Source organism: Lotus japonicus, chromosome 3 (genome assembly GCF_012489685.1).
Source record: "Lotus japonicus ecotype B-129 chromosome 3, LjGifu_v1.2".
Classification (NCBI taxonomy): Eukaryota; Viridiplantae; Streptophyta; class Magnoliopsida; order Fabales; family Fabaceae; genus Lotus; species Lotus japonicus.
In genome coordinates, this window is record NC_080043.1 from 6,445,968 (window position 1) to 6,468,406 (window position 22,439).

The 22,439-nt window shown below is 37.1% G+C and overlaps 2 protein-coding genes across 3 annotated transcripts; both read right to left on the reverse strand.

Moving 5' to 3' along the window:
• Positions 1-941: 941 nt before the first annotated feature.
• LOC130749366 (uncharacterized) lies at positions 942-3,152 on the reverse strand. Its single transcript, XM_057602711.1, has 3 exons — positions 2,972-3,152; positions 1,322-1,540; positions 942-1,236 (listed from the first exon to the last, which is right to left on the reverse strand). The coding sequence occupies exons 1-3, from the start codon at positions 3,026-3,028 to the stop codon at positions 1,102-1,104; spliced, it is 411 nt and encodes a 136-aa protein (XP_057458694.1). The 5' UTR covers positions 3,029-3,152; the 3' UTR covers positions 942-1,101.
• A 9,753-nt stretch (positions 3,153-12,905) lies between these two features.
• On the reverse strand, positions 12,906-20,272 carry LOC130748790 (cellulose synthase A catalytic subunit 3 [UDP-forming]). 2 transcript variants are annotated; one of them, XM_057602037.1, is made up of 15 exons: positions 20,110-20,272; positions 19,436-19,598; positions 19,122-19,317; positions 18,299-18,519; positions 18,068-18,182; positions 17,795-17,975; positions 17,265-17,531; positions 16,806-17,151; positions 16,550-16,687; positions 16,147-16,272; positions 15,835-16,047; positions 15,444-15,708; positions 14,754-14,956; positions 14,153-14,503; positions 12,906-13,673 (listed from the first exon to the last, which is right to left on the reverse strand). In XM_057602037.1, the coding sequence occupies exons 2-15, from the start codon at positions 19,457-19,459 to the stop codon at positions 13,089-13,091; spliced, it is 3,231 nt and encodes a 1,076-aa protein (XP_057458020.1). In that variant the 5' UTR covers positions 19,460-19,598; positions 20,110-20,272; the 3' UTR covers positions 12,906-13,088. The 2 variants fall into 2 exon arrangements, with proteins under 2 accessions (XP_057458020.1, XP_057458021.1); XM_057602038.1 differs by having other exon boundaries at positions 19,906-20,121.
• Between the last annotated feature and the right edge of the window lie 2,167 nt (positions 20,273-22,439).

Below are 22,439 nucleotides of genomic sequence, written 5' to 3' on the forward strand. Positions count from 1 at the left end.
GACAACACCGTTGATTCAAAATCACCTAATTTATTGCGCAAGTATAGTGAATCATTTTTTTTCTACCAAAAGAAATGTTGCTATGAACTATGAACAAGGGTGTGGCCTACTATCTTCCATGTATTTAGGCTCAGGACAATAAAGCCAAGTCTAATGGTTGTCTATGGAAAGTAATGATAGATAAGGTAATGGCTTAGGACATCATCATATTTATGAGAATTATGATAGTTAATTATGAGATATATTTGTCAATTAATTATACTCTTTATATGATTGATTCTCTCTAGGTTTACAATAGATATAGCAATATATATGAGAATGAGACACATATATCAAGTACACTTTCATTGAACTTGGACGCGCATGCCTAAAATATTGCTCTACGTTTTGGTGAGTGCTAGGCAGTCATGAGTGTGGTATATGGTCTAAAGACCTTGAGAAAATTGGACCTAAAACACATAAAATTTGACTTGTCCCTCTTAAATCCATGTGGGACTTGTTTTTATTTAAACAAAAATTATATTTATTTTAATAGGCTCATGATATAGGCGTTTCTCTTCTTTGTCACATTTTTTTCGTTTTTTATTTTGTTTTTGTAAATCTGCTTTGGGCTCACTGGGCCAGGCGCAGCAAAAACCCAAGAAAGGCATTCAGAATACATTATTTCTCTTATTTCTTACTTCCATTCTCAAAGTTTTTTTTTATATATATATATATATATATAAGCCTTGCATTCTCAAAGATGTCAATCAGAATAAGGTGGTCCTTGACAACCAAAAAACAAAGAATAAGGCAGTCTAATTTGTTCATTATTTTTCTCATTTAACTACAGTCAATTAAATTAGTTCATCAGCTCAATTTAATTATTCTTTCATCCTTTCGTTTGAAAGGAACATTTGCATTGGAGACAGGAATGCAATCTAGGGAATATTATTGATAGAAGTCAAATCTTATAAAATGCCTTCACTTGAACATTCCTACAAAAAGGAAAAATAAAATGTACCATAAAATTGAAAACATTGGCACAGTAGAAGCAGCAACAATTAATGTACAATGAAATCCAAAAACAAAGTTGAAGCTAGCAGCCACAATGTTCATAATTCATCCATGCTTTTTATCATGTTCTCCTCTTGCTTTCACACATTGCTTCACTAACTGTTTGAAACCCTTCTTTGGCTTCTTCACCGTTTTCTTCTCTTCTTCTCTCTTCCTCTCTGCTAGCCACTCTTCTTCTAGCTGCAAACAAAGTTTTCATACAATACATTAGACCCATAAAGCATTATCATACACCTACGGTTAGTGACCATCCAGGTGGATTTACCTTTAGCATCCGATCCTCCACTTGATCGAGCCTCTCTACTAGTGTTCCTTTGACTTCGGTCTCCATCATCACGGTCTCGATCGGACGGCAGTGCTTCTCCAAGCTCTTTGGGGAGAAATCAACGGATGATACACGTCCATCACTTCCACTTGTTGGAGTGGATGCACATGAGCTCTTTGGAGATCGGTTGTACCCTCTGATTTCCTCCATTTGCCTCAACTGCAGTGTATTACTTTTATTATAAGAATAAAATGAAGCATCATCAAATCAAAATAACATCTAACTCTATGGTTCATTGTGAACGAAATTCCCCATAATTTTCAATTTCAGATTAAACTTCCTATTACTCTATATATCATATAAAAATGGTTACTAATCTTGTAAATATTTTATAAGAATTTAGTTAAAATCGATCAATATTGTAAACTATTTGCATACTTAAGTCAAAATTGTTACAGTCTATCCTAAATTCTTACACGAATCAGCTTGGACTATAAAACTTATAGAATATAATCTCCTTTCCTAAGTTAATTAAGATGTATTACAGAAAATTAGTATACCCTCTAAATTAAATTTGGCAAACCATATATATATTTACAAGCTTTTCAGTTTGAATCATAAGAACATATAGAATTTAACATAAGCTTTTTCAATTTCAGACCAACAATAATGATATATACATTTCTTATACACTTCATTTATATCTCTCTCGTCTTAGCAACTATCACATCTTATACTTTTTCTCTTACTTTTTCTTTTCTTCCTATCTCTCTCCTCCTCCATATCTTTTCACCTCATCTTTGAGGTGTGAAGGAACAATCATAGTTATAAAACTCGGACCGGACCGGCCGATTCGACCGGTTGAACCGGGAACCGGACCCCTTACCGGTCCGAGCCATCAATCAGATCGGTCAAGCAATCAAACCGGTATAAACCAGTTTGGACCGGCCGGTTCAGGGGATAAACCGGCGATTCGGTCGGTTTTTTGATGAACCGGTCAGTTTTTTTTTTTTTTTCTGATTTTGCTTTTTTTTTTTGTTAAAACTGTTTTTAATGGTCAAACTGTAATTAATTTACATTTAATGTTAATTATTTGGTCAAATGATATTCAATTGAGAGTTATTTAAAAAAATTGCCATGGCTAGGATTTGAACACAGGACCTAGAGGAGGAAAACTAATCCAAGTTTCCACTACACCACCTTGCTTCTTGTTAGGAAGAATGCATATTATTTTATATATATGATATACTAAAGTTATATTTTAAATTATTATAATTTTTTTAATATAAACCGAGTCAAACAATCGAACCAATGACCCAGTGGTTGAACCATTGACTCATTAACCCAGTGTCTCGACCGAGTCGATCACCGGTTCGAGTCTGATAACACTGGGAACAATTATTCATTTCCGATATCGCGCGGGTAGCCATAATTGATGAGAAATTACTAAATTAGAAGTCTTTTCTCTAATCAAATCAGCTCTAATTTTGGCCTATGCTCTGCTCCTTACTTTCTGAGCTTGAAGTGACCTTAATTAATACTTGGAACAAATTTAAAATTTTCTCTTTCAACTTCTAAAAGAAGAATTTTTAACAATGTTAATTAACATGCAAATAAAAGTGTTAGCTAATTCCAAGATGGCGCACTTACCATGTTATCCAAACGGTCAATCCTGGAGAGAATTGGTTCCTCATGAGTAGTAGCCATTTTCTTCTGTCACTTTCCGGGAAAACAAACAGAAATTATTCTTCTTCAAGAATGAATGAATATCCTCAACTCTCTTCCTCTTATGCAATATGCAGTTTGCATGCCAATGATTCAAGCTATGCGCTTTTGATAAAGGAGGAGAGTGGATATATATTAAAGAATGCAACCATGGTGCCACGTGTCCAACTGTCACTGAGCGATGCTGGTTGCATCTTCTGCCACGTGTAACCATGATGTGTACGGTTTGCATTCCACAGACACGTTGCAGAGGCAAATGCAATGCATGAACTGGTGGAATTAGTAGAATGACACGTGCCACTCACTGCACGTGATTTTACTGGATGTGATATGAAGAATAAAAAGAAGAAGATAGGGATTACAAAATCAGAATAGAATAGCAATTTCTTTCTTACTAGTAATTTGCAAAATTCAGAAATAAAAATTGGATTGAATTTTAACGTAAGGGTTACTTGGTAGTCAAGAGAGATTTTTTTTTCTTAATGTTTTGTTTTGTTTGTTTTTTTTTAAAGTGTTTTGTTTATGTGTATTGGTTAATGTTTATGATTTTAGAAGGGTTGGGGTCGGGATCACCAAATACCACTAAAGAGATTTGATCACCATATCATTACTTAAATATTTTAGGTGTTGGTGTATGAAATATATCTCTTACAAATGATTCATTTCACTCATTTTTAATAATGTCGCACTTCAACTCAAATTAAATTCTTAATACTTTTTTCAAGTGTGAGTTACAATCAAATTATCTATAAGAAATTATGATCATTTTGAATTTAAAATTTATTATAACAATAATTATTATTAATTCATATATAATGTCATAGAAATAAATTAGTTTTTCAATCCAATTTATTACTCATCTTTCACTTTCTTCTCCTTCTCCTTATCCTTCTCTGAGAAGGACAAGAGAATGAGAATGAGAATGTTATTTTAACTATTGATGTGATCATGTTAATTTGAAAATTTTGATAGAACCTTTTGATCTAAATTTTTTGGCAGTTTGTGATTTTGATCTTGCCAATCATTAAATCAACTCATTCACACAAGGAGGAGAAAATCTAAATCAAGAACAGTGCAAGTGCAGGGGAACATAAAACTTGCTTATACTTGCATTAAAACCCAGAACCCCGACCCACCGCAACTTCATCTAACACATTGCAATTCCTGTTGGGAATTCAAGTGCGAGTAAGTCCTACATTGGAACTTAAGGATAAGTTTGAGTGGTTTATAAGTGTGAGGACCCATACACCCATTACCTTAAGGTTTTGGGTTAAAGATGTGGTGTCTGATCCACTTATGGGTTGCTCAAAGCCCGATGTAGAGTTTTATCTCCCAATTTTTAAACCATCTCCTTTGTCTTTGACAAAAAAAAAACCACCTCATTTGTTTGGGTCTTTCTTTAGCCCAACAATTCTCACCCACCACAATTTAGAAACCCAGCTCCCCTCCATGCCCATCGCAACCCCACCCCCAAAAAAGCCATAACCCCCACCGCAACCCCAACCCACCATACTCGCCGTTACTATGGAGACATATTGACATGGAAGAGAGACAAATTACCCATTTTTTCTTCACATTCAAGCCATTAGGGGAGGTCACGGGTGGAGGGTAAGGGAATGAAGAGATTTGTAGGGTGAAGGGTCAGGGTTCGAATCCTGATGAATGAACTAATTTACTAACAATTAACATTGGTCTATAAAAAAAATATGGGGAGATCACAGATCTAGGAGATTTGGGTTCTTAAAGATTCTGGGTGGTGGATCAAGTAGATTTGGAAGATGGATGATGATGAAGAAGAGATGATGAACGAAGGCTGAAGGCTAGAGGATCGATTTGAAGGGTAAAGAATGAACGGGGTGAGGGAGAGCACGAGAGCGAGGTGATGAGATTGAAATGAAGAAATGATGATGATGATGAAATGATAGTGAGGTGTAGATGAAGAAGATAAGGGTTTTTAATTAATTTTTATGTTAATTAATATTTTTTGTATTTTAAAAAGAGAAAGATAAATTACTTCGAAAATTAGTTAAAATAAATAACAAAAAATCCACAACACCTTATTAATTGGCGTGGCAGTGTCACGTAGGCTCAGCAGCGACACATGGAAAATACAAATTGATGAGCCCCTATCACTTAATTCGTTGACCATGATGCGAAAAATTAGTCTCACAAGTCTTGACGGTTGATTGTGATGGTACCTAAAAAAAGAATTAGATATTTATTTTAATATATTTGATTTTGCATTAAACATGTATTAAATCTTCAAGGATTTTATTTTTTTTGAAAGTTCAAGGATTTGATTCAATACAAGTTAAATGTCTATTAAATTTCAAGCATTTCATATTCAACACACATTTAATCACTTTTTTGACGGGCTTGTCAAATTCTTAACTCTGTCTTACACACTCTCTCACACACATAACCTCTTCGTCTTCCCCTCCAAATCCAATTGTTTAGGGTTTGATCTTGTAGGCAAGGAGGGTGAGAAGAAGCATTCAAAATTGGTGATGGAGTCTTCTTCTTCTTCTTCTTCTTCTTGTGAACCCAATTTTACCTTCGCTTTCAACGATGTGCATTACTCCGATAGGGTTCTCCGTATTGAGATCATTACTGACCCGGTTTATTCCCAACCTCAATCAGATTGCCACCGTAAGAGGAAACGCCAAAACGGTAATTCCGTCATATAATGTAGTATAAGTACAACTTAGTAAGTGATTCTCATATACTCTGAGTGTTTTGAGAAATTTATTGCAGTATAAGTGATTCTGATGGACTCTAAGTGATTATTAAGTGATTCTCAATGTGTGTTCTGTTACTTGCAGTTTTGAATGAGAATCAATCTGATATGGATGATGGTGAGACTTGTGTAATCCCTTCTGGTATATACTTAATTTCTATATAATGTAGCTATTTCAATTTTATTAGACCATGTTCTTTCTGCATGATGATTCACACTTTTAATATAGATGATGAACATGCAAGCTGCAGTGGTTCAAACTGGATGGTGCATTGCTCTGCAGCTACTGTTGTTCGAGTTAAAACACTGCATCATGCCAAAAATATAACATCCCGCCAAATAGTATTTTCTAAGAGATAAAAAGAATAAAAAAGTGTACATAGGTAATTTTTTTCTCAAAAGTATAAAATTTCTTGAATTCATAAGGAGTTGAGAAACAAATCCTTTGCTACGTTGACAAAAAAAAATCCTTTGCTACTGTACTGATACGGGCGTATCAGCTTTATGATGTATTGGGCTTCTCATTATTTGTACAGTTATTGGGCCGGGCGACCCATGATCCCAAGCGGGTCAAAATCATGTTATAAATATGAAACACCACCCAAGCGGTGGGGGATCCAACTCTTTTACACAATTTCTGACTTTCTCTCTTCCTCTCTTGGCTCTCTGATTTGCTTAGCCCTTCTTCTTTAGTTCTATACCGGAACATTGGCGCCCAACATTGGCGCCCACCGTGGGGCTAGGTAAAATTTCCCTACTTCTACAAATCTCATCCGTCTCCGGATCATCATAAGCTTTTCTCTAACCACCAGTTTCATCCTTCTTTTCCACCGCCAATCCCCTTCTCTGAACTTGCAATCGCCGACCACCATCCCATAGAAATCCTTCGTGGGTTATCTACATCTGAAAAATGAAGCAAAGAAATTGGAAGAGAAAGAGTGGGCGAGAGAAGAGAGCGAGGGATCATGTATTCGCGGGTTAGAACCGTCGCTGGAACCCTCAAATTGGCCACCAAACTCTTCTCTTCATCCTCAATCACCACCACCAACACTTCCGCCACGCCTTCTCAAACTCTCGCAGCACTCCGGGCTCGCCTGGCGGAAGAGTCGTCGTCGAACTCAGATTTCATTGCGCTGAAATCCGGTGACGGTTACTCGGTCGAGGTCGGTACCAAGAAGAAGAAACTGCACAACCGCACCTTAGGAGATGAAGCCACCACTTTTGAGTGGAAACCGCCCACTCAATTTCAACCGCCATGCCCAGAATTTAAACGGCCATTCTCAACTGCTAACTCAGAGTTGCAACCGTTCATGTTGTCTCAACCGCCACCTCTGGATCAAGCCAAATTGATTCAGGACCATTCAAACAGATCCTTATGGAGAAATGGATCAGATCAAGAAGAAGTAGTGGAGAATCAGAATGGCACGCCAACTGTTCGATGAAATCGGTGAACGATTTCGGCACTTCAACTTTGCATATGAGGCAATCTCAACACGTTTCCTGCGGCGATGGAGTTATGGCAAACACGTTTGCTGCGGGGACGTTATTACGGCGAATAAGTTTTTGCTTTTGGCGGTTGAAGCTTGGCGAGCAAGGGTCGCCGACGTTAAAGTTCAGTGGCGAGCAAGTTGTCGCCGGTATTCAAATTCGGCGAGCAAATGTTACCTATGGTTCAGATTAGCGAAAGGATCCTTTTGAACGTGAACCTAGTCTATGGCGGTGGCGAACAGGATGCGGGAAACCAAGAAAATTCAAGCATATTGTTTAGGATCGCCCAAAGAAGATTCTGGCTTTTTGGATTATTTCTTTGTGTTTTGTTTCCTACTCTCCTTTGATTGTTTTTGCTTTAAGACTGATATCTCCATTTTTCTCATGGCATATGGTGGACCACACTTGATGGAGCGAGGCAATGGAAAATCAGAGTTGCATACTAACTGTTTGACAAAATCGGTGAACGATTTCTGCATTTCAGTTTTGCATATGATAACAAAAGATCAACTCAAACTCAACTCCCTGATGCGCCTGCAATTTCTACTGGTTTATTCTTTCCAGACCTTATCACATTGGCTCTCATTTTCTTTCATGATTCTATTTTGGTTTTATTACCTGCTATATGCTTGATAAATCTCCTATGTGAATTTCAAGAAACAAAAGCCAGATGGGTGACAATTTAATCCTTTGAGCCTAATTCCTAGTGAATCTATTTCTGTTTATGATTGCCCTATATTGGTTTGGTGAATGCATATGCCGCAAGTTTGCTTTGAAAATAACCTGCATAATTAAAATTTTGGTTCCAATATCTAGTCCAAGTTTGCTTCTTGATTAAAACACTGTCTCTGCATAATCTGCCAGTTTGCTTGTTTGCTTTTTGCCAGTTTATGTAGCAGATAGTGTTCTGTTTTCTTATCATGTGGTTTTTGTTCATAAGCATGCCTGCTATCTGGTTCATTCCTTGCCCATTTGAGTAGTTTAAATATGAACCTGCACTTATTTGCATCCGAACATGAAACTTGGCAGTTAACTTCCTAATTAGAGGTGTTTGATTTTATAACTATTTCTTTTTCATGTGATCTGGTTATTATGAGGGATAAGGCGTTGTGTTTTGAAATGTGTATCAAGTATAATCATATGTTTTGGTGCTGGTTTGGAACTTAGTTTACTACAACTAGTTAATTTATTTGAGTCCTCAAAGAATATGTTGATTTAATGATGACCTACTTGTTTGTATGAATCTGTATGTTACCTTCTGCTTCTTTACAGGCATGTAATAATTCTGGTTTGAGTTTTCTTTTGTGTTACATGGCATAAGTCTCTAGTTTATTCTATTCTAATTAAGCCTTGCAATCTGTCCTCATACTGTTGCATCTTCTTACCATTTTTATTTGTTTCATGAGCTCCACTTGAAATTTGAGGGCCAAAACTCTCCACCTTAAAGAAGGGGCATCGGAGTTGGCAGCAACTAATCTAAAAGCTGGTCACATTTTGAGGAATGCATGAAATCTGGAGCTGAGATAACGCATTGGGTTTGCATAATTTCTGAACTTATCTTCCTTTATGCTGTCGTAATATGGTTGAATGGTTGATGTCGAAAATGAACTTATAATACATGTGCATGACTCATTTGCAAATTATTGAAAATTCTATCATGCTGGTTTTTAGTCAAAGTTTCTGTCATATTTTGGATTCAATGAATAACATAGCTTGCCCCATGTGATCTATCTTAAAATAAGTATGCAAATGATACAAGCATGATCTATCTTCATACTTAGCAAATGGTTTTATTTGTTGAAGTTCAATGAATTAGAAGATACAATGATTATTTGTGTTTAACGAGTACCGCATGCCTCTTCTATTGTGTTGATTTGCTATTTTCCTGTGAGTAAAGCTCCATCTTGAAAATTGAGGCATACCATTCAAAGTTTTGTGAAAATGTATGAAAGTTGTATATGAAGGTTATGAAAATTCTTTTGCATTCTGGAAATTGATTTCAGTTTTCAAATTCTGATGAGCTCATGGTTTAGCTCGGAAGACTCTTCCATAAGCGGTTTGTTTTCATTGCTGCATACCTGTTTGGTGATATGATTTTCACTGCCTGTGTTTTATGTGAGAGAGAAATCATGATTTTGTGGAATATTTGTACCACTAGGTTGCTTCCACCTTGATTTTAGATCTGATTGCTTTTTGAGATATGTTGGGAACAATGAATCCCAGTTTGAAGTGTGCTCAAAATGTGCCTACCATATATTTGATAAGTTTTCTATGTGAGTTCAAAAGAAGTTCAAGAAAGTATAACTTTGCTGTTTGAAAAAAAAGTTACCCTGAGTTCTTGACTTTGTGTTGGTTATCAAGTGTTTCTGATGCTATGCCTTATATTATTTGGCCAGCTTTCATGTTAAACTGCCATTTCACTTAGAAAACTTTAGGTTTGGGTGTTGTGTGTTTGAGTTTGATCATAAGAAGTGTTCCATTGTGTTTTTGCTGCTTAGTTTAGTAATTGAGAAGACTCATTCATAATACTGAGAAAACTAATTTCTTTAAGGTTTTGGATTTTGAATATTGTTCCTGTACAATTTGCATGTTTGTTCGCTTCTTACATGTTTTGATATTGTCAATGTTATATTATATTTTATCTCATGCTAACAAGGTGATGAGTTGACAGGTGATGAGTTGACTAAAAACAGTCAAAGCATAAAACATTATGTACAGAAAATGAAAGGAGCAACAGGTATGCACTCTTTTCTCTACCCCAGGCGGGAGAGTTTTTAACGAGGCATAACCTTTTAAAAAATGTTCAAGGGCGTAACATTTTATTTGTATGCACTCCTTTCTCTACCCCAGGCGGGAGAGTTTTTAACGAGGCATAACCTTTTAAAAAAAATGTTCAAGGGCGTAACATTTTATTTGTATGCACTCTTTTCTCTACCCCAGACGGGAGAGTTTTTAACGAGGCATAACCTTTTAAAAAAAATGTTCAAGGGCGTAACATTTTATTTGTATGCACTCTTTTCTCTACCCCAGGCGGGAGAGTTTTTAACGAGGCATAACCTTTTAAAAAATGTTCAAGGGCGTAACATTTTATTTGTTCCCATGGCGGAAACATATCAACTAAGGTCTATCAATTGGGCGACGTCAGACAATTGAGAAAGAGTAAGTCTCTTAAAACAAGAGCATTTGACCACGAATTCATAAGCACAGCCTTAAATTGGATTTAAGCTTGTCCAAAATAAGCACAAGTCTCCACGCGAGCATACTAATGAAATCAAATGTGAGACTTTGATTTCCATGAATAACTAAGTCAAGAAATGAAAATTTTGACTAAGTTATATATACAAAGGCCTTATGATTCCAAAGTAGTTGATTGATATAAAATTCTCCAAAATCTGTGAGATTTGATCAAAAGTTATTTTACTATATACGGTAAAGAAAGATGAAATGGTTCTGAAGAAAGGTTAGTAAATGGAAATTTTGATAAGTTATATTTTTGAGCTTTGATATCTGAGGCTATATTTTTCAGTTTTGATGATTTCGTGAAATAGTGTGTTAATTGGTTTATGATAGTCATATTCGAACTCTTTAGTTGGGCGATATTAAACAATATCGTCCTTTGGGCGATATTAAACAATATCATGTGTTCCATGTTATTGATTTACATTTAAGTCTTTAACTTTTATTTTGTTTTGTTCAAGTTTCAAATTATTGTGCATTATTACTTGTGGTATTATGAGAGCAGGTTGTAATCATGGTTTAGGGGAAGAAAAAATTATTCATGATAATGACAATGAGGCTGTGATTGATGCGAAGAGACGATTTGGGTCAACTTGCACACGCTACACAAAGATTAAGAAGTAACAACAAAAGTTGAAATGACAAAGGAATGACTACTTAGTTTTTATGCCTTTTAACTTTTGATTTTGGAGCCTGTGTGCCCATTATTTCCATTGCACATTTTGGGCGTGTCAATTACTTGTTAGTCTTTGTGTAGTGTTGAATGAGTTGATTACTTGTGGGCTCGAAAAGAAGACACACTTCGTCTTAAAGCTTTTAAGACTTGGTGTCTTGTGGGCTTGTGTACTGATACGGGCGTATCAGCTTTATGATGTATTGGGCTTCTCATTATTTGTACAGTTATTGGGCCGGGCGACCCATGATCCCAAGCGGGTCAAAATCATGTTATAAATATGAGACACCACCCAAGCGGTGGGGGATCCAACTCTTTTACACAATTTCTGACTTTCTCTCTTCCTCTCTTGGCTCTCTGATTTGCTTAGCCCTTCTTCTTTAGTTCTGTACCGGAACAGCTACAATGCTAAAGAAAGCGAAAACGAAATACAACCATACCTAAAGAAAGTGCATATGGGTATTGTTACTGAAATTGTTCAATACATATTTGTCTCGGCATTGTGTTTGTTACAAAAAATCTATTTGGACTGGCATATGATCCGGTTTCAATGGATTGAATAAGGTGAATATGAACTTCTGTATTCCATTCGGGGAAATGATGATGAAAGTAATATCATTGTAGCACATGGAGGCGGAAGACAGAGAGGTTGGCGGCAAACTCAGAGGAGACGGCCGTGGAAAAAACAAGGTGGACAGTCATAGAAGATGACTGAGGTAGAGTGATAGGCAGAGGCGATGGTGCCACTAAAAACATTACAACCTGTTTTTTTTTTTAACAATTTTGCAACCCGCTAGAGCATGTGAGATTTACTGGTTCAAAGTTACATCACTAAAAACTAATGCATATTATGTAAACCCCTCTCTAAGGGGAATTAGATTTCTCACCCCCTCATTTAGAATTGTCACCCCATTTAAAAGTGGGGAAAAACCAAAATTGTCCCTCCGTGTTTTACTCCGGAGGTTGAACATTCAGACTCATCCAGAACTTCAACTTTCGGACTCTGTTAATATTAGAACAGAATTCATATTCACTTTTAGAAAAGAACAAAACATCAACGCTCGGAGCTCTCAAGACGTGCGACCCAGAAGCGATCCAGAAGCGACATTGAGGTACCCAAAAGCGACCAAGAATCGCGACCAAAAGGGTATTGTAACCATGTCTGTTTGTCCCATATTATTGTCACTGCATTTTCATGTTTTTGTTTTTGTGACAGTATCTGGTTTGAGAGATCTGAATCTTGAAGTTTCATATTAATCTAGTACAACAACTCTCGGACGTCTTAAAAAGGGGGTGGCAAATTTTATTATCAACCAATCCGAACCTTAAAGTCCCGGAGAGATTCGAAACTTATAGTCCTGGATCACTATCACTCTTACCAGATGCAGTATTGTTATTTTGCTTTACTTTTCAAATGCTTAACTTGGATTATGTATTGTAATTTTGTTTAAATTGAATTATGTAACTTTTCAATTTTAAAATCATGTTATTTTTGCTGCAATTGAACTAAAGTCATGCTATTTTAACTGTAATTAAAGCTTCCGAACTTATAACTCTCGGACTAGTCCAAAACATCAACAACTGAACTGATATAGAGGTTTAAGTCCCGGAGGGTAGTCCCGACATTTTTTTAAAAAGGCTAGGATGGCAATTCTAAATAATGGGGTGGGAAATCTAATTCCAAGCGCTTATATAATATATAGATATATGTATAGCTTCTCCACTGAAACAAACTGGAATGTCTATTACACTTGCAACTCCAAAAATTCACGTTACACACTTCACTTCTAATTTGAGTTCCCTTTCTGTATATGCTACAAACTGCCCATAATTTAAAGCTACATGCACATACATAAATTCTACAACATATATAATTACAATCCAAACACACAATGGACTTGTTTGGTCTAGCAGTTAATTCCACACTCCTCAACCTTAGGACCGGTGACTCTTGTGGTGAACGGATCAACTCGTACCCATAACAGAGAGAAAATGGATGCAAGAAGAATGGACCAGACCACCACAATGGTCGGTGTTCGGTTCTGCCGTCCCATGAGACCTTTGAGGAAGGGGTAGAGATGGATGATGACCCAAAATGCAAAGAAAAGCTTACCAAAGAGGGGACCCCATGACTGGTAACCACTGTTAATGGCATAGGAAATTCCAGCAACAACCCCAACCAAGTTTATTATGAGAAGGGTTGTGGGGGGTATGAGAAGGGTTGTCCATTTAAACAAGTAGAGCTCTGCAGAGTCGCCATCTTCATCTGATGCCTTGGAGGTGACAGTGAAGTTGGTGTCAATTCCAGCGAGCACTTTGAGTAGACCTTGGAACACAGCAAAGAGATGTGCTGACACACCACCAATAACCCAGAATTGTTCATTCCTCCACCACTCATCAATTCCAACACCACTCCACCTCATCTCAAGGATCCCAGTTGCAAAAATGGAAAGAAAGAGAGAGATAAACCATATACTTGCAATGTTGCTGATCTGCAAACAAAAACAAGTTTGGATATTGCATTACATAAGCAACATGTTGAAAACAATGTGTTTTTTTTCAATTCACAAGGTCATGTTCATGAGAGTTCTTAGTATTCGCCTATTCGGGCTAGGCCAAGATTGGCAAAGCCTTTATAAGCTCTATTGTCTTATCTCTAGTCGATGTGGAATCTCAATAAGGGTAATTTCTTGAAAGAACATGGGAGATATTTTTACAACATGTTGGCCTTTATCCCAAATAAGTGTTTTTCAAATGGTAGGACAACTCTCACCCCTAAGCTAGCTTTTGGGGTAGTTTCAGGAAAGAACATGGGAGACTTTTACAATATTGGAGATCCTAGTTAATGTGTTACTAATTTTGGATGAAACCAAGAGAAAGATTGATTAAAATTGATATTAACCATTTATGAATGTCTTTAATCACTTGTTTAGTTACTGAAGTATGTTTTATAGAGAAATAAATAACAAACCTGGGGAATGATGAACTTGTTGGTCAGAAGGCAGACAGCGGGCAAGGTACAATACATGAGAAGGGGAATGGCAGTGATTGGATAGATTGTGGTGTTCACATATGCAAACCGTTCGAGCCACTTTAGTCTTCCACCATAACCGTACCAGATGGGACAATGTCTGCTTAGTAGAATTTCAACAGATCCTAAAGCCCATCGAAGTACTTGGTTTAGACGATCCGAAAGATTGATAGGAGCAGAACCTTTAAATGCTGGGCGCTTAGGCATGCAGTATATAGACCGCCAACCTCGGGCATGCATCTTGAATCCAGTAAGAATATCTTCTGTGACAGAACCATAAATCCATCCTATCTGTAGAACAGAAGACAAAGTAGTTTAACTTTCAAGATAATTACATGAATGCATCCTATTTTTTAATATCAACGAGTCATTGCAGCACCAATATTCAGTGTAAACATCTATTGAACTAAACAGTGAGATACAATCTGTTGGTCTCTGAATGCACTAACCTGTTGGGAATAATATGCTCAATTCAAATAATTAGAAAGAATGGGAACAAAATCAAACATGAAATATTATTCAACATAAGATAAAACCACACCTCTGTTCCCCATTCTGATTTATCCTCATATCCACAGCTGATAACATGAATAGCCTCCTTAAGAAGAATTTCTGGAGTAGCAGACTGAGGAACACCACCATTCTCCATCAGCGTAGAGGCTACGAAAACAGCAGACTGACCGAATCTTTTCTCAAGGCTCATTTGTGACATAAGTAGTGATTTCTCATCATCAAATCCAGTCCCTGAAAAAGTTGTATGAGAAGAAACAGTCTAATTAGTGAAAGCAAATTAGTCAATTGCTAAAGAACAGTAATGCCACCCCAAGAGGTTAAAGCAGGAAAATTTGTACATGTCTGATCAGGTAAAAACACTTTCAACATGTGACGATCAATTAAAAATATGAAGCAGATTTGAAGCTCTCACAGAAGCAGGAAAGCAAGTCACAGATCTCTATTTTAGCAATGCAAAATGACAACAAAACTAAATGTGAAAAAAATAGATTGAGTATATGCTTTTGGTGTGAACGAAAACGTGATTTCACATATCATGGTATCAATGAAGATAGAATTTGCCACATTGAATTCAATGTGGATCGGAGAAGCAAGATTTTACCGCGGTAAGTTTAACGAGGATCCACGTTGAGTTCAATGGAAATCCAAACACGCATTGAATGGTAGACCTATCAAAGCAATCTAAAGAGGAGCCAATTAAAAACATTGACGGGCCTACCTTCTACTCCTTCTTCTATATCCTCGAGACTGAAGATTGGCACGGTTGGGTCTACATGCTTGCTAGACTTTTTCTTGTCTGATCCCTTCTTATTAGATTTTGAGCTCTTCTTTCTATCTCCACCAAATAGCGATGATAGCAACCCAGGCTTTTTATGCTTGGGTTTAAGAGGAGGTTCATAACCATATAAAGCAGTCCTGTTGAAGACACACCCAGTACCCACATAAACAGGACCTTGAATGCCATCCAAACCTCTCAAGTTTATCTGTTAAGGAAGTTTCAAGATTGAGTAAGTATCAAAAAGAGGTTTTAATCCCATATGGGGCAACAAGAATAAAAAGTAACAAAAATCAGATAATACGAGTATGGTTAAAGAAACTTAGTTACTTACATCAAAGAAAACAGTATTACGATTGGCATATCGATCATTCCTATCAATACCATCAAACCTCTGCGGAAACTGGACATAGCAAACATTTTTACCAAGGTTAGGATCCATCATAAAGCACATTGCTTCTCTCAAGGCCTTGCTGTTGTTTATGTAGTGATCACAATCAAGATTCAATAAAAAAGGTCCATTGGTAAGGACTGCAGATACTCGAACCTGCAAAAGTTATATGGGTCACCACCAGTTATAAAAATATTTCCATGTACATGAGGGAGATAAGTAACATTCACATTTTCAATTGTAAATGACACTCACAAGGGCATTCATGGCACCGGCTTTCTTGTGATGTTGGAAACTTGGACGCTTTTCACGAGAAACATAGACTAAACGTGGAAGTTCATTACCATCAGAGTCAAGTCCACCACTTTGGCCCAAGAAGACCTGCGGATGAAATAGAATGCAATATTGATAAATGACATGCTGGAGATAAGTGCTTATTAATAAGTAATTAGCTACAGAAAGTTAGAAATTCACGCACAAACAAAATAGAGTCCACAAGAGTAACATGTGAAAACAGTTTGCTATACAAATGTTTTCATCACTAAAAATGTGGCATGCACTCTATCTAGGAACAAAATAACTTTGAGAGATGGCTTCAAAGCTAATAAATGAATAACAGGTTGTAAGAAGTGATCATCATCACGAGAATTCAACCAACCTGGATCATTCCTGGATGGTCTCTGGTGTTATTTCCCGGCCATGGGGTACCATCTTGCATCACCCACCCTTCTTCGGGAACTTTCAATGCCTTCGCAACCAGTCCATTAATACGAATTTTAAATTCTTCATATTCTCTCTAAAACATAATAGGGAAGTGAAATTAAAAGATACCCTTGCAGAATCCAAAACTAATACAAATAAAACGAATGCATGCAAACCCAACTGAATAACACAGTTGTGAGTCAACCTGTTACCTTCATTGCTCTACGATCCTTGACAAATGATGGATGAACCTTATCTTTCAAATAATCAATCTTCAGCGCAAAGTACCACTCAGGTGCACGGGGTTCAATGCTATACTTTTTGGCGAAAGGAACCCATTTCCTTGCGAACTCTGATGTCTCAGCAAGTGCTTCAAATGTCAACATCGCAGCACCATCATCAGAGACATAGCAGGAGACCTTATCCACTGGGTAGTCAACTGCAAGAATAGATAGTACGGTATTGGCGGTGACAAGTGGGGGCTCCTTTAATGGGTCAACCGTACTAACAAAAATGTCAACAGCTGCAAGCTGTGACGGTTCTCCTTCCCGATCATATCTGCAACACACAAGGATTTTGTATTAAAAGAAAGTCAGGGTGAAAAAAGAAAAAATACATGCCACATGTCATGATTTCTTGACCACAAGAACAGTAAAGTTTAAACTCCCTACCTTAGCGCGAGCCTGTCAAGATATGTTTCACGGTTTACAGGAAGCCACTTAGGGAATTGATCCAATATCCATGATATGGCAAACCAAATCTCACAAATGACAGATATCAACCACAATGCATATGCGTTGGGCACTGGATTTGTTATTCGATAATGCAAAAAGATGCAAAGGATAATCAGCCGCAGAATAATGACCATACGATATGGATTTATTCTTGATGACGGAACGGAAACCTTCCTGGAAAGAGGTTGTCGAGCTTCGTCATTCCTGCATAACAAAGAATTTGAGTTCACAAACAAGAGACTTAATTGAGCAAATATGCTTATTCAACAACTGAGAACTATAAATAACTTATATACAACAGTGGTATTTACCAAATCTTCCTGGTATTAGTAATGATATATTACCATATTAGATTCTTAACTACTGAAGAGCAAAATAACAATAAATATGGTATAAATCACAGACACTAAAAATAGGCATTTGATGCTGCGAATAGAAATGGAGCCGCACTAAAGAAAAATACTCACAACAGAGAATCATCGACAAGCACATCAGTACTGGCATCAATATCTCCAGCTCCTCTTTCAGAAGCAGCCTGGCCAGTGCTCATTGGAACAACATTCTTTTCTTGCTTCATCTTCCAGCCATCAACCCTTTCTTTCCATGCTACATTGCCCAATCCTCCTGAATCCCCGACCCTGATATTTGCTGCACGGGAATATAACCAAAAAAACTCAAATCACAATCAGATAAAGAAAAATTGATGAAAATGGGCATGGTGAGAAGGATCAGAGAATTACGAGATTGATTAACATCAGATGAATAAGGAAGATTATGGACACGCTTCCCGCCACCAGCTGTGGGAGATGCCATCGAGAGCCTCTCAGGTGAGCCTGCAGAAAACTCTCCAGAGACCTGAAATTGAAGATTTTACCAAATTTCGTTCAGATACCTAAAATTAAAGGAGAAAGTTGCACTCTTTTTAAAAAGGGAGGTGGAGAACACTTCATGAAGGAAGCAAATTGAATGACCTCTTGTCCACTGGTCAGCCGAGGAATGTGGTTGTGAGAAACTTCCTTGTCGTAATTTGGAGCACCAACCTCCTCTGATCGCCCATATGTTAATTGCCAGCCCAACATACGCTCCGAAATCTTCTGCTTTTGGTTTTGATGTTCTGAATCATAATTGAAGTCACTAGCACCATCATCAGCACCACCCTCCTCTTCACTGTCTCCAAGAATTGCAGGACTTCCTAGAATCAATTAAGTAGTTTGATTACAGATGGAAATATCTAAACTACAAATGAAATATTCGATAAACTATCTATCCACTTGGAATATTTGGAAATACCCCTGAGAAGTAAAGAAAGAGAGCGAGTGATCTACACCTAACCAACACTAAGCCCGTTCCGATGCTGACCAAATAGCACTTATCAGTGCTTATCGAGTGCTTTTTTTAGTAGATAACCAAATAGCACTTATTAGAGCTTATCTAGTGTTCTTGTTTAGTAGATAAGCTCTAATAACTGTTCTTTAGTCCGCATCCAAACGGGCTCACTGCCTTGCTTGTTCACTCCTAAAGTGTATTAAGGTTTAAGTGCATTATTTAGGTCAAATCGCTTCCAAGGGAATTTCATGTTTTTCAAGTGTATTACAATGTTAACATTTTTTTCATGAAAAAAAAAAATCATTAAGAATCTCATTACAAAGAATGATCCTCCCCAATGTGTGTCACGAAAAGCTTAACGCCTATTTTCAAATCACATGCTACGCAATTCATGAATATTAAAATCTAGAAATCTTAATATGCAGCTTCACCACCACAGATCACAACATTATAGCTTCATTTATTTACCTTTGTGCCTCTTGTACCGGGTTTTGCACTGAGGGCAAGACTGATTCCCATCTTTCCTCTCATACTCATAACAAGGCCTGCAGACAGGGAAAGCACAAACATCACAAGCAATGAATGCTTCACCATCCACAGTCTTCCCAACATTATCACTACAGATCTGACACACTTGGGCACCCGATGTTGTAATTGGCTTTGCCTGAGCAACAAAAAATGGCATCAAAAAAGTGTCACCAAACATCAACCAACCCCACCTCAATAGAATCATTTAACATTTGAAGAAATCAAATATTAAAAAAAAAACTTGTTTTACTCACCCCAGCTTCCCCTTCTGACTCCATGGCCTCTGCTTAGCTCTTCCCAAATTTCAATAAGGGATCAAATGGTAGTTCAAGCCACACTCATCACTTAGCAACTTTCCACACTTTCTGTTCCTCTCCTCTGATCAACTCCTAACTCAGAAGCAGCTTCCTTTATTGTCTGCAGAATTTGAAACTCCAAGGCTGAGATAACATCAAAAAATTCTATCTACCTTCCAACAAGCATTCTCAACAGTTATACATAGCGGAGATAACAAAGCAATATCCTAATCACACACAATAAGCCAAAAAACCAAAAAAAAATGCAATTTTTCATCGATAACATCGCACAACATCAACTACAGAAACAATAGTCATGCTAAATCCTCAACTTGGTGATAGTATCAGAAAAAGACCCGATTGCCATTTCTGATACTTTCCAAACAGCAACCAAACATGATAAATCTGCACATGCACGCAAAACCCACCTCAAAAAATAAATCTTTTCCATTAAAACAGATAGATCACCAGGAATCCGAACAAACCCAGATGAATTTTTGGACAATGAAGCCAAATCAACACAAAATATCAAAACTTGTCAGCTCCAAAAAGAGAGAGAAAACAGAACCAACCCAAATGGAAATAAATAGACAGAGAGTGAATGAGAAAGAGATAAACAAAGGGTAACACACCTACACACTCTCTCTGTGACTGTGTGAGTAGTGGTAGCCAGCCACCACAAAGGTTGAAGGTGTTATTGCAATGTTGATGTTTATGTGTATAGCTGGAAATGAATAATGAGTGAAGAAGAAGAAAACGACAACGTAACAAGTACTCAATCACCGACAGCTCTCAGATATGCAAAGAGACAGTATGATATTTTGATCAGACGGCCACACATTTATCCTACAATGAATCCAACATTTATTCTTGGAAGATCTTAGGTTTAATTGCACTTTTCGTCCCTGATCTATACCCCTTGTGCAATTTTGGTCCCCTTTATTTAAAACGAGCAATTTTGGTACACTAAAGATCAATTTGTGACAATTGGGTCCTTCAATCAGTTTCCGTCCAATTCCAAACAGATTTTTCATACGTTGCATTCATTCATGACGTGGCCCTGGCACATTTTACCACATAGATGCCACTAGGACTCCACGTAATAAAAAGTAAAATTAATTAAAATTTAAAAATTATTTAACTTTAATTCTAATCAAATTCTTGATCTCTAATCGACCTCCATCTTCATCTGCAATGAATTAACAACAGCAAAAAAAGTCTGGAAACAAATTTAGAAGCAACACCAACAAGTTATAGGAATTTCAGGAACATACACCCACGTGAAAAAACCAAAAAAATTATCCAGAAAAAATAACAAATCTAACATCAACCATTATCTTCATGTTCATCTGGAAAACATCAAAATCTTTTCCCATTACCCAGAAAACCACCCCGAAAACCCCTTCTCACCACCGCTCCGATCTCCGCCGGTCGCTGCATCACCATCAGACCTCCAACACGCTACTACCTCATGCCCTGCCGAGCCACGCCATGTTGAGGGGTCGTGGAGCATCGCTGCCAAATCAAAAAATTAAACCCTCATCTCCCATCCACCCTATGCAAACCCATAAAGAGATTGTGGGATTGAGAAAGAAAATAGGGGAAGCTTGCGGCGGAGATGAGGACGAATTGAAGGATCTGAACAGCTCCTTGCCGTACTCGCGCGAGCAAGTTCGTTTCCCTGTTGGATCTGGTTCCCCAAGACAAGCAAAACGGGAACAAAAAGTTGCAGATCCTGAAGTTAATAACCAGAGGGTGAAGATGGGGTTGGGGGTGTGAGGTTGGGGATGGGGGCTGTGGCGCGGTGTGAATAATTAGCTGGTGGAGATGTAAAAAATTTTAGCAGCAAATTGAACTGGGTAATGTGAAAAATGAAGAAAAAAGTGAAAATGATGATAAGATGAGGAGGGGGGAGGATGAAGATGCACGATGGAGGATACAGGGGAGTTAGGATGACGGTGGCTGGGGGAAATTGGGATTAGGGTTCTATATTTTTAATTTTATTATGTATTTAATTTTTTTTACTTTATTTATTTTATTTATTTGATGATGTGTCATTCATGGTGGTGTAATAAGCAAAAAAAGGAATCAAAATAAGAATATTCCGTTTAAAATTGGATGGAGGCTAACAGTGGACCTAATTGTCACATTCTAATTTTTGGTGTACCAAAATTGCTCCTTTTAAACAAAGGGGATCAAAATTGCACAAGGGGTATAGATCATGGACGAAAATTGCAATTAAGCCAAGATCTTAATATTAATTTAAAAACGTTTGCATAAAATAAAATAAGGCAAGTAATAAGTACTGAGATAGTGATGATAATAAATTAACAAAGAATAATGTTACTCACACACCTCTCTTTTGAGGTGTGTGAGGTGGAATGATGAGAAAAGATAGGAAGAAAAGAAAAAGTAAGAGAGAGAAAGTATGAGATGTGATAGATGGTAAGAGGAGAGAGATAGAAACAAAAAGAGGTGGAAATGAAGTGTTTTAAAAATGAGGTGTGTATATATCATTACTCATTAACAAATATTGAATATATAATAAAGGAATGGTTTTAATATTTTTATTTTTTGTGGCGTTGAAGTATTGTTCTTGAGAGTCCAGATGGGTGGACTGACGTTGTCTCACTCTCATCAGTGATGTGTGAAGTGTTGCGGTTTCCCATTGTTCTGTACTTTGGTTGTTTTTTACTTTTTGTCGAGTTCGTTCAGAAAAGGGAGAAAGCATTAATGTATCTCTACACCTCTCTTTGACGTGGAGAAAGGTGGAATGAAGTGAAAGATATGAATAAAAGAAAAAAGTAAGAGAGAAAAATATTAGATGTAATAGATGATAAGATGAGAAAGATAAAAATAAAAAGATATGGAAATAAAGTGTTTCAAAAATGAGATGTGTATATATCATTACTCACGGAGAAAGTGAACATAACAATTGGGTGAGGTGGGGTTGGGTTTTGCT

Excerpts from the sequence above, each read along its gene's own strand:
- LOC130749366 (XM_057602711.1), bottom strand. The coding sequence starts at position 3,028 with ATGGCTACTACTCATGAGGAACCAATTCTCTCCAGGATTGACCGTTTG. Across the intron at positions 1,541-2,971 it reads TTGACCGTTTGGATAACATG|TTGAGGCAAATGGAGGAAAT; the intron begins GTAAGTGCGCCA and ends AATACACTGCAG. Across the intron at positions 1,237-1,321 it reads TGGAGGATCGGATGCTAAAG|CTAGAAGAAGAGTGGCTAGC; the intron begins GTAAATCCACCT and ends CTTTGTTTGCAG.
- LOC130748790 (XM_057602037.1), bottom strand. The coding sequence starts at position 19,459 with ATGGAGTCAGAAGGGGAAGCTGGG. Across the intron at positions 17,976-18,067 it reads ATCTGATGTTAATCAATCTC|CAAATATCAGGGTCGGGGAT; the intron begins GTAATTCTCTGA and ends ATTCCCGTGCAG. Across the intron at positions 15,709-15,834 it reads GTAATACTGTTTTCTTTGAT|ATAAACTTGAGAGGTTTGGA; the intron begins GTAAGTAACTAA and ends CTTCCTTAACAG.